Raw genomic sequence first — 17,194 nt, 5'->3', positions numbered from 1 at the left:
GTACGTACTAGCTCTTATTTCATTGTTTTCTGTGAAACTGTAACTCTGCTCCTGAGAGGGCTGAGATAAGCGGGCAGTCTCTCTCCCTACTTCAGCCAAACTGGAAACTTACTTGGTTTCCTTTACCAACCTCTGTTGTCGAATTTCTTCTAAAACCGTGGGACAGTTTATGGACCCAGGTGAGCTGGTTCTTAATGGAATTGCTAGGGTCAGAGCCTGGGCCCTGACAGCCCTAAAAAGTTAGCCACCCATCCTCCATGTGCTGATTAAGTAAGCAACGATGGGAAGCAGAAAAAGGAGATGTATTTGATGTGGCCACATTGGGAAGAGTGACAAAGAGATCTGGTGACTCTCGCAAGTCCATCTTTGGGGTTCTGACAGTTGACTCCAGAATATAGGGAAATATAAATAGGGAAAGAGGCACACATAACTAAATAGTCTAGGTGAAGGCATGCCCCCCCCCACCCCCACTGGCCCATCTCTGTCTGGGCTCCAGTCTGTCTCTGACAAGTTTTCGGAACTGTGAAATCTCTCTGCTTGGAGACAAGCCCCTTCTACAGCTGGCAATAGGCTTCGGCCTTTTCCTTCTCCCAACATGTCATTCCTAGGGAATTGCAATGTCTTGGAGTCCCTTGCTTCCATAGTCTGATAGCCAAAGGAAGGGGCCAAGAATCTGTGTAGAATACCTTCATTTATATTGGGATAGTTACAGAGCGACAACAGAATACGTGCAGATTAAATTCCACCCGAAAGAGTCAGTGCTGCAGGTCTAGCCTGGGAAAGCTAGAAAGTCATAAAGTTAGTAATGGCCATAAGCTGGCCTTCCTCCTTGAGGAAATCACAGAGATCATAGGACTTGGTCACGAGGCTCTGGACAGGGAGCGCTAGCAGACCCAGGTCCTGTGAAGATCCCTGTGTGGGGACGAAGAAGGGGAGAGGTCAGCTGGTGTCACCAAATTAGACCAAGAGACACCGTGTTTGCTTGTGTTTCTGCCGAGGCGGGTGTTTGAGAAGTCTCAAGGACATGTCTAGAAGAACAACAGGCTTGGTTAGTTCATCAAGGATGATAGTAGCTTGCCCTGCCTGTAGCCCTTCTCCATTAAGGGATTTGCTATCTGGAAGGGCCTGTTCCAGCAGGAGGGCTACATGTAGGCAACAGGTTCCCTACTTATGTGATCTGACAGAAACAACAGGAGAATCTTAGTTCTGGAGGTCAAAGGTAGACCCTATGACTGGGCCTTGGGCCAAGATGGAAGCATTTTTCTTACTTATGTGCCTGACCATTGAGCTTCTTTTGGTTAACTTTTATTTTTATATTTAATCTTTGGCAGTACTAGGGATTGAACCCAGCTCCTTGCATGAATTAAGCAAGTATTCTACCACTAAACTGTATCCTTGGATACATTTTTAAGTTTAAGGGTTTACAGAAAGTGATGGAGCTAAGACATTGTGTGGTTTGAAAGGAAATAGCCCCCATAGGCTCTTAGGGAGTGACACTATTTGGAGGTGTGGTCTTGTTGGAGGAGATGTGTCACTAGGGAGTGGGGCTTTGAGGTCTCAGATGCTCAACCCTGCCTAGTGGATCATTCACTTCCTGTTGCCTGCCAATCTGGATGTAGAAATCTCAGCTTCTTCTCCAGCACCATGTCTGCCTACATGCCTCCATGCTTGTCACCATGATGATAACAGACTAACCCTCTGAACTGTAAGCCAGCCCCAAGGAGATGTTTTCCTTTAGAAGAGTTGCTGTGGTTATGGCATCTCTTCACAGCAATAGAACACTAAGGTAATCATGGTTTCCAGCAGCTTCCTCTAATGCCCTCATCTTCCATAACTATAGGACACTGGTCACAGTAAAGGAGTAAACATCAGTACTACGCCTGTAAGTGAACTCTGAACATTATTTGAGTCTCATCAGTTGTATCATCAGCATCCTTCCTTCTGCTCCAGGATCCCATCCAGGGTGTGTGATATAATGGGTGACAACCACAAGGGTATCTCCAGGGCCTTGAAGGGGCTGAAAGTGGATGGGAGGCCCCAGAGTCACGTGAGATGAAGCTGAACTCTCAGATGGGTCATCTGTTTGGTATGGGATGCTCAGCAAGTCATATGACTGCCTTGGTGTTCTCTGAGAGGTGGGCTCTCAGTATCTACCATCAGGGGCCTTTATCGGGGACCAGGTGACATATGGTCACATATCTACCTCCTTAGTCTCAGTGACCATCAGGACTGCTTCAAGGTCTCATGACCTGGCACACAGGGAGCTGATTGTTTTGTTTGCACAGAGTCCTGTACAAGTGTCCCTCCAGGATGAAGGTCATCTCAGGACAGAAATCTCTTCTGTCCCACCAGAAAAGGCAACAGAGAGAATTCTTTGGGACCTGGAGGTTTGTCAAGACCCAAACCCTTCCGCATCTCATCCTAAGTTTGTCCCCAGTTGCTACAAGTGAGATGGCCACTGGGAAGACTAAGAAATGAGCCACACTGCTATAAGTTCCTGGAAGCTCTGGGGAGCACTTCCCACTGGGCAGCTCCACAGTGGGGACAGTGGCCTCAGCTGCAGAGGCTTCTAGTTGAGTGGTGCTCAGGTTCAGCCTTGAAGTAGCACTCTGCTCCCCTGTTGAGGTAAATACACAGATATAAAACAGAAATGGATAAAGACATAGCCAAACTCAAAAAATTTTATGATGTTTATTTGTGTGTGTGTGTGTGTGTGTGTGTGTGTGTGTGTGTGTGTGTGTGTGTTGGGGCACACATATGCCATAATGCACTTGTAGAAGTCAAAAGACAACTTACAGGAGTCAGTTCTCTCCTAACATATGGACTCCAGGGATTGACTATAGGTCACAATGCTTGTGAGTTAATACCCCTACCTGCCATTTCACCAGCCTGTAGACATAGGTTATTATTTATTTACTTTTAAAATTTTACTTTGTGCTTGCTTTGAGACAGAGCCTCAATATTATGTGGCCCTGGCTGTCCTGGAATTTGCTATGTAAACCAGGCTGGCCTCCAACTTACAGAGACCCACCTGCCTCTGCTTCATGAAGGCTGGAATTAAAAGTATGTACCACCATGACTGGCTGCTATAGACGTATTTTAGAAGGGCACAGCAGCACATATCTATAATCCCTTGGGTGGTTGAAGGGTCTCTAGTTCAAGGGCAGCCTGGACTACCTTAGCACAAACCTATCTCCAAAATCTGAATGAGAAAACATCTTTATAAAATCAGAAGTGGAGTAGACACATCACAGTGTGTGAGGATAGTAACTGTAGTCAAGGACAGATGATTTTAGACACCTTTCACCTTGGTATCACTGAAAAGACTTCATGGAGGAGGGTGGACCAGAAACAATCTCAAGGGGATGACCTTTGGGTAGGCCCTTATTCTCTCACTGCTCTGCTGTGATTAGGTTTAGGAATTGCAGACGAAATAGGCCTTTGCTTTCCAGGTGGCCCTGAGACCCCAGTGCTGGAGGTGAGCTTAGATGAACTTCTTCCTGGGTCAAGAATAGAAGCTGGGATAGGGGGACACCTTCACTCCTTAGCATCAGGTCTTTCCTAGTTTTCTCTGGAAACTCTGATTCAGTGCTTCTGGGTGAGGCATGGTGACTTATATACTGAAGAGAAGCTGATTAGCCAAACTCGGGAAACTCTGAACCCTTCAAGGTGACTTCCTGTCCACACATCAGTTGTAAGAATGGACAAGTCAACAGGTCTGGCACTTAGGGTTCCCATCATCTCTCCCCCTACCCTCCCACGCCATCCACACCTTCACACTCTCTTTGAGTCATCTCCTTCTCTCCCCCTTGTCTCTAGAATGTGCTCATTATGCCTTTGCTCTGGGGAACCCACATAATGTCTAAACATTGTAGCCAAGAAGACAGACACATAAGGAGGCAAAAAGCCAAGGTTTGCTCCAGGTGTCGGTATGGGAGGGGCAAACTATGTGGTCCAAAAAGACTGCAGTGGGAGGGCCTGAGCTGTAGCTATGGATGGAAAGGAGGATGTCACGTGGGGGAGGGGTCTAGTCAGAGAATCATGGGAAGGAAGTAGTCGGAAATCATGTAGTAGGAAAGAAAAGGCAGAGCTGCCTTTTTTGTGTTGATTATGTTTATGTCTTTATTACATTTTTTAAAGCATGGGTTACCAATGCATACAGTTTTCTACCAAGGCACACAGATTTCTTCGACCATTTTTTTCTATTCTCTGTGTCCTCTCCCCTTTCACATCCAGGACTCCAGTTATACATGTCAGCAATTCCTGTTTCCCCACAAGATTATGTGGTACAAGATCACCATGGCACTTTTATTGTTTGTTTGTTTAGCTAGCTAACAGTCTTCGTCAGTCTGGTCCTTCTGATACATTTTCTTTCTTTTAAAAGAAGTTTTATTTCATTTTTATTTAAGTGAATGTATCTCTCTGTGTGTATGTGCCTATGTGTGTAGATCCCAAGGAGGCCAGAAGAGGGCATCAAATCCCTTGGAGCTGGAGTTGCAGACTGCTATTAGCTGCCCTATATGGGTGCTGGGAACTGAATTCTGGTCCTTTACAAGAATAGGAAGTGTCCTTAACTGTTGAGCCATTTCTCCTGACCCATCTATCTACATGTTTCCAAGCTCATCGATCTTCTACTGTTTTAAATTCACACTATAAATTTCTGTTCTCAGATATCAAATTTATCCTCTCAAGAGGTTCAAGTTGGTTCTTTTTATATCTTTTTCTCATATTATAATATATTCCCTGTTCACATATATTTTAAGGGTAGATAGAGCTAGAAAAAAATCATCCTAAATGTGGTAACCCAGACCCCAATAGACCAATAAAATGGTATGTATTTGCTTATATGTGGATATTAGCTTTTAAGTCTTTGATCAGCAGGCTACAATCTGTGTAACTGCAGAGATTAGGTATAGAATAAGGGACTATGGGGTGAGGAAGGACTTCCCAAGGGAGAGGAAATGGAATTTATAGTTATGGAGAGACAGAGGGGAGGTGGTGGGTGGAAACTGGAATGAGAGGATTAAATGGAAAGGAGGAGGGAGGAAGGGGAGCTGAAACTAAGGCCATTTGAGGGACACCTGCCACAGTAGACACTTCCTGAAATATACACATATATGACATAAGTCTAAATGGAATCACCAAATAGCAGGGGAATCCCAACAAAACATCTCTTGCTACCAAATGAAACCTCCAGTGCCAGGAATGGATTACATCTAATTGAGTTGTTGGTAAAATGGGCCACATGGAAACCCCCAAACAACCCAGGCTATAGCCAAGGCTATAGGTTGCTCTCCATAAACTGATGATAAGGCCTTATTGCTTGAGATAACATCTGTGTGACTCACTGAATATGAAGCAGTTGAGGTGGTGCCTACCTAGAGCCTTCACACCTGTTGACTAGTGTTCATGGTACTGCTACCAGAGGAGAAAGGTGAACACCAACCCAGCTACAAACCCTTCAACCTGCAATGGTGTCCTGCCTGTAAGATATGCTGGGGCAATAGTGTCACAAAGCTTGTGGAGTAACCAACCACTCTCTAATTGGAATTAAGGCCCACTCCATGAGGTGGGACCCATGCCTGACACCCATGCTCAGGTGGCCAAAGACCTAAGACTAGATAGGACATTGATCTAGGGGAAAACCAAATACCACTGTTCATTGTACTATTCTCCTAGACCAGTGTCTTGCTCAGACATCATCAGAGAAGCCACCTCGTACAGTAGATGGGAACAAATACAGAGACCCACCACTGGAAAATGTGCAGAGAGTGAAAGACTTTGGCATATTTGGTCCTAAATGTGATGTCTCCATCAAAGCCCTCTTCTCAGGGCTCAGGGAACTCTATAGAAGAGGCAGAAGGATTGGAAGAGTCAATGGGGTTGGAAGACACCAGGGAAGCAAGGCCTTCTAGATCCACACATACGATGCATAGAGACTGAGGCAGAATGCCCAGGGTCTAAACCAGATGGGATCCCAGAACTGAGAGGGGAAGTGGACACAAGGCCTCATCCCTAACCCAGAACCTATCTACCTCCAAGTGATAACAACTTGCAAAGGAAAAACTAGTTTTCTCCAATGGAGTCTCACTGTGTATACAAATCACTCATAAGGGCAGGCCCCGTGCCCAGCAGTAGATGGCCAACACAAAATAAGGTCAATGATATTTTTGGAGATCTTTTTGGTTTTGCTTGTTTGTCTCATAATGCTTTTTCTGAGCTCCTCCCACTACACGTCTTTTGTTTTTATGTTATATTTTCCATTTTTTTTGTTTTTATGGGACTTCTCTGTGTGTGAATGTGTACATCTCTGCATCTGTATATATTTCTTGTATTTTCTTGACTCTTTTTTTCTGGTGTTTGTTTGTTTTCTTCTATTCTTTGTTTTTATTTTATCTTACTTTGTTTTTATCATTTTTAGATGTCTGTTTTTCTAGTGAGGGAGAGAAAGAAAGCATGGATTTGGGTGCTTGGGGAAATAGGAAGAATCTTGGAAGTTAGGGGAGGGGAGACTGTGATCAAAATATATTGTTAAAAAACCCATTTTCATGAAAAAAAAGTTAAGGTATACTTTAAGAGACTGTTCTAAAATCCTGCCTGTGAATTCCTTGATGTAAGTCATGACTGGGACTGTTCCTGTCACCTCATGTCTCTTCTGGCATCAAGTAACATTTTCCTATTGTGAACCAGAGTTCTGTGGAGAAGCCACAGCATATTCAAGGGCTTGGCCCAGGGTGACTAGAACATCATGATTGTGGAGAAATGGAATGCTGTGGATCACGGGCCAGAGTTATCCCCAACTATTTATAGTCCCTTTTAATAGGCAATTGCTATCAGCTTCTATATCCTGCTACCCACTCAGTTGGTATGCACAGCTAATCTTGCCAGACCTCAGCCCTCCACCAATTCCAAAACTAAGACTGTGACAAATACCTGAATCTCATAAAAACAGATTTTCTCATTTTATAGCTTAGTCAAGGCTCCCACAAAGCCACTGGTATGTGAACTATTTGGGACTTTCTTTTTTGACAGGACCATAATGTGTAGCCTTTTCCATGGTGGAGGGTGTCATTCAGGGCAACTTAGATCTGTCTTTTCTGGCCATAGCTAAGAGTAAGTGATTTTTACATTTCCTGTAAAACACAGTTATGATTTTATGCCAACACTATTCTTTGACTGTCTAGAAATTTGGGGTTGAATATTGGCCATTGTGACATTATTATTTTGCTGTCTGGTCTTATCAAGGCATGTGGTTGACCTCTAGGATTAGTCTAGTGCAACTTTAAACCACAATTAGCTCAGTGTCAATGACACTATGTGACATCTCTCAGCTTCCCATAGGCTCTCCAGTTGGATGGTCTTACTTGAATATATCATTTCCTAGTGTCTCAGTGGTTCCACACATTTTTTACTCATTTTTTGGAGGGGTGGAGTGGGGAGTGGGGGTCTGTTTATACCAATTTATAAGTCCAATCTCAGTTTCTCTGCTTTGGACAAAAATGTAACCCAAACTTAACACATGCATTTTCTGTGCTACTGGCACTTGGATGGAGCCAAAGAGTTCTCATCACCCTGATCTCCCCATCCATTTCCTGTCAGCACCACTCCTCAGAGGCAAGCTGCTCATTTAATTCAATTTCAGCTCAGTGACCCGTTCAACAAGCACTCACAGAACATTTAGTGTTGGCCAAACAGTAGGTCATCAGGGAGGACAAGACAGGCAAGAGCCCTGACTCACACAGTGTTCAATAACTCACAGATGTGAAATCACAACAGTGGTAATTGTTTTGCCCACAGGCTGATGGTAGCATAGAGACATCTACGGGAGCCATTTTCCTCATGTGTGTCATCAAAGACAGCTTCTTGGAGGCAGTGATGTGTCTTGGGACTGAAACAACACATAGTTCATTGGGGGAAAATTGGAAGAAAGATACTCCAGGAATAGGGTCCAACCAAAATCAAAGTCATTATCCCAAAATAGGGCAGAATAGGATTAAAGGGGTTGAGATTGAGGAGCTCTGAGATGACAGAGTTGAAGAGGCTCCACTGTGCCAGTTGAATGGCAGATATCCCAGGACTGGCAGGGTATTGAGACTTGTTTGGGAGACAGCCCTTCCCAACAAGACTTACAGTGCAGCTGCATCAATGTACCACCATCCACCAGGCTACCTGAGAGTCATCTGCGCATAGATTCTTCCTCATTCTCCATGACTTGACTTGAGTTCTATTGACAGGACTGGTGATGGATGACACTGGGAATAAGGAAGAGGCGGTGCAAGGATGGTTCTGAGGATCAGGTAGCCTGGCGATGGGGTACCGCTGATGCAGATGCCGATAAAGGTTTGTCTGTGACTCTCATCAATCAGCCGTTTGGGAAAGTTGATTCCAGTTTAGTCTACTGCGCTGGAACTTGCTTGTAACATCAGGAGGTGCTGGCAGCTAGTCAGTTAGAGATGCAGGAGTTCAGAGGGAAGGGACCTGGCTGAAGATGAAAAGTGCTCTGCCATTTGCATCTCTTCACAATGAAGCTGTGGGTGTGGTGAGATCTGTGGGAGAGAAGAAAGAGTTGCCAGCCAGCAGCTGAGGCCTGCTGGCTTATAAGGATCAGCTGGAGGACTGAACCCCATCAAGGGGAGGAGGAGGAAGAGGAGGAGGAGGAGCAGAGGTTTGAACAAAATCCAGCTGCCTAAGGGCTGACTGGAGCAGGAGCTGAGGTCGCCTTTGTTGTCCTACTACAGGGAAGGCAGGTGAGGTGAACATTCAGACACATTCACTGGGTGGGTCAGGTTTCTATGGCTATAGAAGCCAGACTATGAGTTTAAAACGAGGGTGCAGGGTCAAGGGTGCTTGAGGATGGGCAAGGCGGCACCAGAGTGCACGAAAGGAGGGAGGTAGCATCTGGCTGTTAGGTTCTTTCTTGTGACTACCCTTGAGTCTGTTTAAAGATGATATCCAGATTGATAGAGAGAAGGTAGATTGAGTACAGAAGATGGAATTGGGGGGTTCCGGGACGGTGCCAAGGGGAGTGGCAGCTGGTGGAGTGGACATGGAGGGAAAAGTATCCTCTCTCACAGAAGGCTGAAGAAGCTCATTGACATCTTTGATTTGGGGTGGGAAGGAAGGCTGGCTGTGGGTAATGACGCATATTTGCATGCATGTATGTGTGTATGTACATGGCTGCATGTGCCTGTTTCTGGGTGCAGATCTATTGGAAAGGTGTCTTCCTGCAGAAAGTAAGTTGACTAGCAGTGGAGCCAACTTCTCCAGGCTGAGAGCCACCAGGCTAGGACACCTTACAGCAGCTGGGTCACCAGGTGGAGAAGGGTACAGGTTGGATGGAACGCTCTGCACCCAATCAGGGTCAGAAAGCACCTGAGACTGAGAATTGTGGTCACCTACAAGATGACAGACAGAATAGCTGGGCACCTGCAGATGAGAGTGGGCATATGGCAAAGGAGCCTGCGTAACAGAAGCTTGGCTGTCCCTTCTGAGTTCCAAGGGGACTGCGAGGAACTGGGAGTGGCATGCCAGCCCCACATAAGGAAGTTGCCTGGTGTGCAGTGTGATGAGTGACAGGGGTGGCAGGCATTTGAGTAATCGCCCTGAGAGACAATAGAGGGTGGGATCAAAGCCAGGTTAATGGAGGGATGGGCCCAGATGGGACAAGCCCAGGAAAGACAGTGTCCCTGGCACCCCCAACAGGTGGAGCTCACTGGCAGGATGTGCGCATACACCTGAGCTACAGCAGGGCAGAGGAGAGGGCTTAGAAGGGCTAGGAGAGAGACAAGAGTTGGGACAGCCACGGCAGTACCACAGCTGTCTTCTGGAAGACTGAAGAGAAGGAGGCTGGATTTGAAAGCTAACAGAATGAGCTTTGGTGATGCTTTCAGAGACTATGATGACTGGGGTCTTGAGGATCCCCAGGCTTTTCAGGAAGGGCCTCTTTGGGACTTCCTTCCTTTGAGCTTCTGCAAGATACAGCAGCTTGCCTGAGGTCAAAGGGACAGAGGCAGCCTCTTGCCATTTGTACAGCTGACATTCTCTTTCTTCAACTTCATCCCCTCTCTGATGGTCAGGAATAGTCAGGGACAGTCTATATCTTCTTGCTCCCAAGTACAAAGCAAGAAGGAGAAGCTGTTTCAAGTCCCTGCCCGTTATGCATGCTCCATATGCATCATTCGGTGCTATGCAGACATCATCTCCCTTTCCATCAGAGCCTCTGTGTCAGGTGGGGAACACTAGGGTGATGGGGAAGTGAACCAATACTGCTGGGCAAAGGAGTGGGGAGGCTGGTGGGAGGTAGCTCACAGTATTACAGGGGCCTTGGAGTCCAGCTCCTAAGACTCCCTCCAGGGTTCAGGTCAGATGCTACAGAGAAGCGAAGGGAACTTAAGATATGTCTAATCTGAGAGTTTATGGAATAACTCACATGGGTGCTGCTCCAGTCCTGTCTCTTTATTGTTCTTCTTCAACTCTAATTCTCTTGTTCCAATTGTTTATGATTTCTTAGCTCTGATTCTTTAGTTTCTGTTCTGTAGTTCTAAATCTGTTCAGTTTTCTAATTTTCTGTCCCAATTTTAATTCCAATCCCCCTAGCTTCTTGTCCATCTAGCTTAAATACACTTTCCTCAGGAGACTTGAAGAAAATACAAGAGTTACATCTCATTGGGTAAGCAATAAGGGCAGAGCCATTTACCATGGCAACACAAGGTTTCAAGGTTTCAGGAGTAAAACTCTGATCAGAGCCCGGTGGTGCAGTGTCAGTTAGATAAGCTTGAGACATAAGTCTTTTATCAGCTAGACTTGGCAAGCAAAGGGTTGGCATGATTTCTTAGGCTGCTTGTGTTAATAACCTTGATTAGACACTATCACTCTAGTTCTAGTCTTCTGAAGGGCTTTGATCCAAACAAAGCCAAACATCTGCGATTTCACTCATGAATAAAATCTGTGAAAGTTCTGCCTTTAATCTATCCCAAGGACACTTCATTTGGCCAATTTTCCCTGTCAGTAAGCCAAGGATGGGGAATAGACCTCTAAGTGCATGGAACAATAGATCTAGTTAAGAAGCATATTTTAGTATATTTCTACTCATCAAAATTATACAGCTAAATTAGAAGTCATCTTTCTGACCATCCACAAATATGTGTGCCCATAAGATTGAGATGTAATCATGAGATTACATGTGCACATTATGTGAAAATGCATGGTAATAGGGAGATATCATAGCTGTTATTGTACAAGTAAAATTACAGATGAGAGCAACCAGTTTTTTGGAGCCTGTGGCCCTGCGGACCCTGCCTGACAGGGTTCTGCCATCAGAGAATCATTCGTCTGGTGGGTTGGCATCTGAATTATCAATTGCTATAAGCTGTAATTGTGTCATGGCCCACAATAGCTCATGACAATCACTCCTGACAACAGTGGACAGCTATTATTGTCAAGTATGGGCAAACAGATGGATATAGCACTGAGCATCGAGGTGGAAAGGAGAGGCCAACCCTCGGAGGGTATTTGTCTGCACGCCCAAGAGGCTCTGGAGGCAGAGATGGTGGAGATTCTGGGGACCATTCTATTGAAGGACACATAGTCAGAAAGGGAGGGGACAGAGCCTTCAAGACAATGCAGGAGAGAAGGAGGGGAAGGGAGAAAAGAGGTGATGGTAGAGTACAGTTTAGAGCTTGGAGAAGGGAGAGACTGAGCTCTGCGTGGTCATCTTAGGGTCAGCATAGAGCAGACTGATAAGAAGCCAGGAAGTGAGACCAGAGAATGTGGCTTACAGAGATAGCCCTACTTCCAGACAGACACATGCAAGACTACAAAACAGAATTAGAAGTTTGTAAAAGGATTCTCCATGCAGATCCTTCTAAGTTTAATCATATCAGATGCTACAGGAAGTGCTCGGCCATCCCATCAGGCCAGATTTGACACAGATGAGTAACTATGTGGATATTTTTGTGGTTCTTTGCAAAGGACCTCCTGCCTTTTCCCTTCCCTGTGTCTGATGAAATTATTATTTTTACTTGTTGGCTAAATTCTTGTTTGGGGAGCAAAGTCTTTCCTTCTCAGTCAGAAGTGAAATTTAAAGGTGTCCTCATGACAAGAATAAGTGGAAGTTGTTCACATTGTAGTGTAAGTGATCAGAGAGCAAAGTTTGACAGAGGGTAAGGAACTTATAAAAGGGTGATAGAGTGAAGGCTATCTAGACCATAGAGAAGTAGTTATAAAATAAGGAGAATGTTCTGGCATAGACTTCAGAAGCTCATGACTTGCTAGAACATGTGCTGTTTTCTTTTCCTCTTTGATTTGGCCCGGATCCCACATTGCCTTTTAGTCCTCTATTTTCCTCTTTCACAGAATCTCAGCGTCAAGCCACAGGGCCTCAAGTGTGTCAAGCCACAAGTGTGTTAAAGCAGAATTCTTATAGGTGTCATGGGGGTGGTTTAGGAACTGAACAGGGCTGGGACGCCTAGAATGGCTGCCGCACAAAATCACCCTAAATCAAATTTGTCAAAGTCAATTAAAGCAGTCGCAATGATGGAAGTCATTTAAAGAGCACCCACTGTGCTCAGTTGGTTAACCCTGTAAGATTGACTCCTGTTTACAAAAAACGAACTTGAAGACTGGTTGGGCTGGGTTCCTTGCCTGTGATGAATGTCAGAGTTACTGTAGACCCAGTCCTACTCCACTGGAGCTTCTTACTGCCACTGAGAGAGACACTTACTCTTGCTGAAAGAGAAGATGGCATCAGATCTAACTCTGTATATCTCGTGAGTGTGTGTGTGTGTGTGTGTGTGTGTGTGTGTGTGTGTGTGTGTACAGGTATATGAGTGTGCATAAGTGCATATGCAAATGTGTTCCCAGGCATGTGAAGTTCAGAAGACAGTCTTGGGTGTCACCTCATGGGTAGCATCATCCACCTTGCTTTTGAGACAGGGTCTCATCAAGTAGGCTAGGCTGACTGGCTAGCAAGCCCCAAGCATCTGTGGGTCTCTGCCTCTCCAGAGCTGGGATTATAAGGTTGCATCAACGTGCTGGGCTTTTTAAACCTGGGCTCTGTGGATTTAGCTGAGGTCCTCATGTTTGTAAGGCAAACACTTCACTGACTGAGAGCTATCTCCTCAAGCCCTCGTTTTGCAGACCTTAATCAGCTTTATTTATAATGACAGAACTAGGCAATAGTCCAGATAAGAAAACATTCAGAGTTCTCCAGCTACCAGTCATGGTGGTACCTACCTGTAATCTCAGCATTTGGGGGGTGGAGGCAGGAGAAATACAAATTCATGCCAGGCTGGGCTACACAGGGAGACTCTCTCAGAAAGCAAATAATACAATAAAATAAATTTCCACATGGACAGGTTTAATTCATAGTGACACCAGGTGACCTATAGAAAATACAGGTGAGCTGGAGGCAGCCTGACTGGTTTGTGACCACCTGATCTGCCCATGGTTTGAACAGTTGGCTGTCTGTGATTGGCTAACACTCCCTCTGCTTTTTACACTGATGGGTTACAGTCTGTCTACATAACAAGTTGGGTTACAGTTCACTGAGTATGGAAAAACGTTTAGACAAAGCTTAATTCACTCTAACACTTTGATCCCCGTTCCTCACATTCCAATGTCTTTCTAGTTGAGGCTTGAGGAAAGTGGGCAGCCCTGGCTGGAGCCAGCTACTCGAAAGCACCAGGAACTCACAGTTCCAAGAACAGTTTGTTCTGGGTTTCTCCTTTCCTTCGATGCTTTCCTCTTCCCTCTCTCCTCCTTCCCTCCCCTCCCTTACTTTGAGACAGGATCTGGCTATGTAGTTCAGGCTGCTCTGGAGCTCATGGCAGTCCTCCTGCCTTAGTCTCCCCAGTGCTGGGGTTACAGACACACCCTATCATACATACCTGCCTTTTTTTTAGACAGAGTCTCGCTATACAGCCCTGGCCGGCCTGGAACTTTCTGTGTAGGCCAGGTTGGCTGCAGCTTCACAAAGATCCACCTGCTTCTGCCTCTACCTCCCTAGTGCTGGGACTAAAGGCTGGCTTTCCTTCCTTTTGCGGGGATAGGGTCTCGTGTATCCTAGGCTGGACTTGGACTCCTCTGTAGCAGAGATGACCTTGAATTTCTAATCTTCCTACTTCTACCTCCCAGTAGTGCTTGGATTGCAGGTGTTTGCCACCATGTCCAGTTTATGTGGTGCTGGGGATGGAACCCTAAACTTAGTGCATGCTAGGTAAATGCTCTACCCACTGAAGTACAGCCCCAGGCCCTGGTTTCCATGTTTTCAGAGGCGTGCATACATCGGGAAATGCAGGTGGCTGGGGATAGCCAGGGCAGGGAGGCAAAGACCCCATCCATCCAGAAGGGCTAAGAAAATGTCGAGGCATCTCCCAAGGGCTGGCAGTCACTCCTGACTTCGAAGATCAGGACTTTGGTCCTCATGCTCGCAAGGTAACACACTTTCAGTGTCCTGATGGTTGAAAGCGTAAGTGGAGGAAACAGAAACAGTGAAAAGCCCAGGCTTTGGGATGGAGCCCTACCTGGTACCCCAGTTAGTGCAGAGCCTCACCTATGACCTGTGCCAAGTTGCACAGCCACACCCTTAGGAGGCCTTATTGCTCACTGTAGGATCAGAATGTACACAGCACTGACTCCGCAGGATTTCTGTGAGGCTCAAAGGAGACTCCATAGAAGAGGGTGAGGCCCCACCTGGGCCTCAGCTTACCTCCCCACAATGGGCCCCTTCTATTTTACAGACTTCCTTCCTTCCAAATGGGCTCTTCCTTTTACCGAGTTCTCCTATGGGTTGGCTTCACTGCTCCAATCTTCTGCGTGTCTTTATCCAATTCCAATCCCGGCAACAGAGAGTCCCCCCGCCCTCCCTCCATGAAGAGCAACCCAGCCTCTAAGGTGTCTCCCAGCAACACCATGTTCGCCTTCTCCCTGTACCGGAGATTGGTGCAGGAAAGCCCAGGTCAGAATGTCCTCTTTTCTCCTGTGAGTATCTCTACCTCCCTGGCCATGCTGTCCCTGGGGGCCCGCTCAACCACCAAGATGCAGATCCTCCGCAGCCTTGGCTTCGATCTCATGGGCATGCCAGAGCCCACCATCCATCTGGGCTTCGAATACCTGGTCCACTCACTGAATGCATGCCACAAAGACCGGGACTTGCGGATGGGCAGTGTTCTCTTCATCAGGAAGGAGCTGCAGCTGCAGGCCAATTTTCTGGACCGAGTCAAGAAGCTTTATGGGACAAAAGTCTTTTCTGAAGACTTCTCAAACGCTGTCACTGCCCAGGCACGGATCAACAGCTACGTGGAGAAGGAGACCAAAGGGAAGGTGGTGGATGTAATCCAAGACCTTGACTCTCAGACAGCCATGGTCCTGGTAAACCATATCTTCTTTAAAGGTAAGGTTGAGTTTCTCTTTTCTTTTATTTTTCTTTTCTTCATTTACCTTTTCTTTTTTCCTTTCCTTTCCATTTACTTGAGTGTTTATTTGTTTCTTGAGTCGGGGTCTTATGTGTTCCAAGATGGCCTCCATCATGCTGTGTAACTAAGGATGACCTTGAATGTCTGATTCTCCTGCCTTCACCTTCTTAGTTCTGGGATTATAGGTGTGTTCACCTCGCCCCATTTATGCAATGGGGACTGAACCCAGGGCTCTGTGTGTGCCACGCAAATCTATTACCAACAGAGACACAACCCTAGCCCTACATTTCTTTTCTTTTTGGTGTTGTGTAGTCAAGGAAACAAGTATGTAAAACAAGCCCTAGACGGCAGGGTGTGCCTGAGTTCTCATCAGCTTTGCAAGCAGCTACCTGTACATCCTTGGCAGACTTCTCCCTCCCAGCTGCCATTCAGTAACTGACATGGGGCCTCAATCAGCTCCGTCTTAGCATGAAGCAAGGGGCTGTGCCAAAGACCTAGCTGACACTGAGCTCAGGAAAGAGGACCCCGAAATGGGCTCTGGAACTACTTGGGAGACAAAGAGCTTGTATTTTGCCACCAGCACCTGCCTTACTACTCCCTATATACTTTAGAGCAGTGTCACAAGGGTCCCTGACAGGCTGGTTTAAAAAGCCATCCCAACAGTGAGAACAGTTTCAAAGGTTTGGAAATGTGGACAAGCTGGTCTGTCACTCACAAGAGCTGTTTACAAAGACACCATCATGAGTGGCACTGTTCCCAAGCTGTATGAGCATGGGCTTTGAAATCATCCAGCCCTGGGTTTGTATTCTACCTCTGCTCCCGCCCTCCACCCTTGTTCCACAGTCCTAAGTGTGTTGCTGTAAAAGATCTGCCAAGGACTAAGTGTGTGCCCATCTATGCTGCTTGGCTGGGCAATCACTAAGTACACACGGCCTCATAGGACCATGCCCAAGGCTGAGTGCTTGCACTTCAGAGCTGTGTGTGCCACTGTGTCCTGGTTCCTTCCCCCCATTTCCACCTCCCCACTGTGCTCCCTTCCCTCCCTCCATCCTTCTGTTTACCCAACCACCAGCTCGTCCATCCGACTTTTCTTCCATACATCCATTTTTCTATTAACCAGTCCAGTCTGCCCATTAATCTAGTTATCCACCCACACATCCATCAAACACAGAAAAGAGGGAAAGGAAACAGATCCGCTTTTCTTCATTTGTGAGTTATCTTCGTTTGCTATGTATTACCCAGTTTGGTTTATTTCTAATGAGGGGTCATGCACACAGCATAAGACCGTTTTAAAGTGTTCAAGTCAGTGTCTTTGGTTGCTGGCATCTTCACCGAGGCCGTGCTGGGTTGGGAGTAGGTGACTGTCGCTCACATCTGTCTAGTTGTCTGCTGTTTACCAGGACACAGTGTATTAAGGAGTGCTGCTCTGATGTCCAATGAGCAGCAGCTTTGAAGACAGATATCAGTTACTTTCTGTAATTCCACAGAACATTCTCCCCCTCAGAAGGAAGATCCCATCTCCCCCCAATAAGAAGGGTTGCTCCCCAACTCCTGCTCTTCCTCCCGGGGACCAGCAATCAATCTACTTTATGTCTCTGCAACCTGCCTATTTCAGGCATTCTGAATGAAACAAATGAAACAGTAGGATTCCCGGCCACATGACCCCCAGGCTTCTGTTTCATGTTTAACAGCACGCTCTCCTTTACTGAGGTCTGGTATTTGTTTGTATGGATCTGTTACTGTCTCGTTCCAACCTGAGAGGCTCCCGGAGCACAGGTAAA

At 46.2% G+C, this 17,194-nt stretch overlaps 1 protein-coding gene across 1 annotated transcript in view; it reads left to right on the top strand.

The window, feature by feature from the left end:
• Positions 1-1,779: 1,779 nt before the first annotated feature.
• LOC131923933 (serpin A9-like) overlaps positions 1,780-17,194 on the top strand; it is a 21,289-nt gene continuing 5,874 nt past the window's right edge. The window contains exons 1-2 of the mRNA XM_059279169.1: positions 1,780-1,882; positions 14,739-15,391. Of these exons, the coding sequence (XP_059135152.1) occupies positions 14,755-15,391 (637 nt within the window). The 5' untranslated portion in view covers positions 1,780-1,882; positions 14,739-14,754. The remainder of the gene's footprint in view (positions 1,883-14,738; positions 15,392-17,194) is intronic.

The sequence above is a fragment of the Peromyscus eremicus genome, chromosome 14, assembly GCF_949786415.1.
Source record: "Peromyscus eremicus chromosome 14, PerEre_H2_v1, whole genome shotgun sequence".
Classification (NCBI taxonomy): domain Eukaryota; kingdom Metazoa; phylum Chordata; class Mammalia; order Rodentia; family Cricetidae; genus Peromyscus; species Peromyscus eremicus.
The sequence above is the reverse complement of the archived record's forward strand: the minus strand, read 5'-3'. Positions and strand labels throughout refer to the sequence as shown.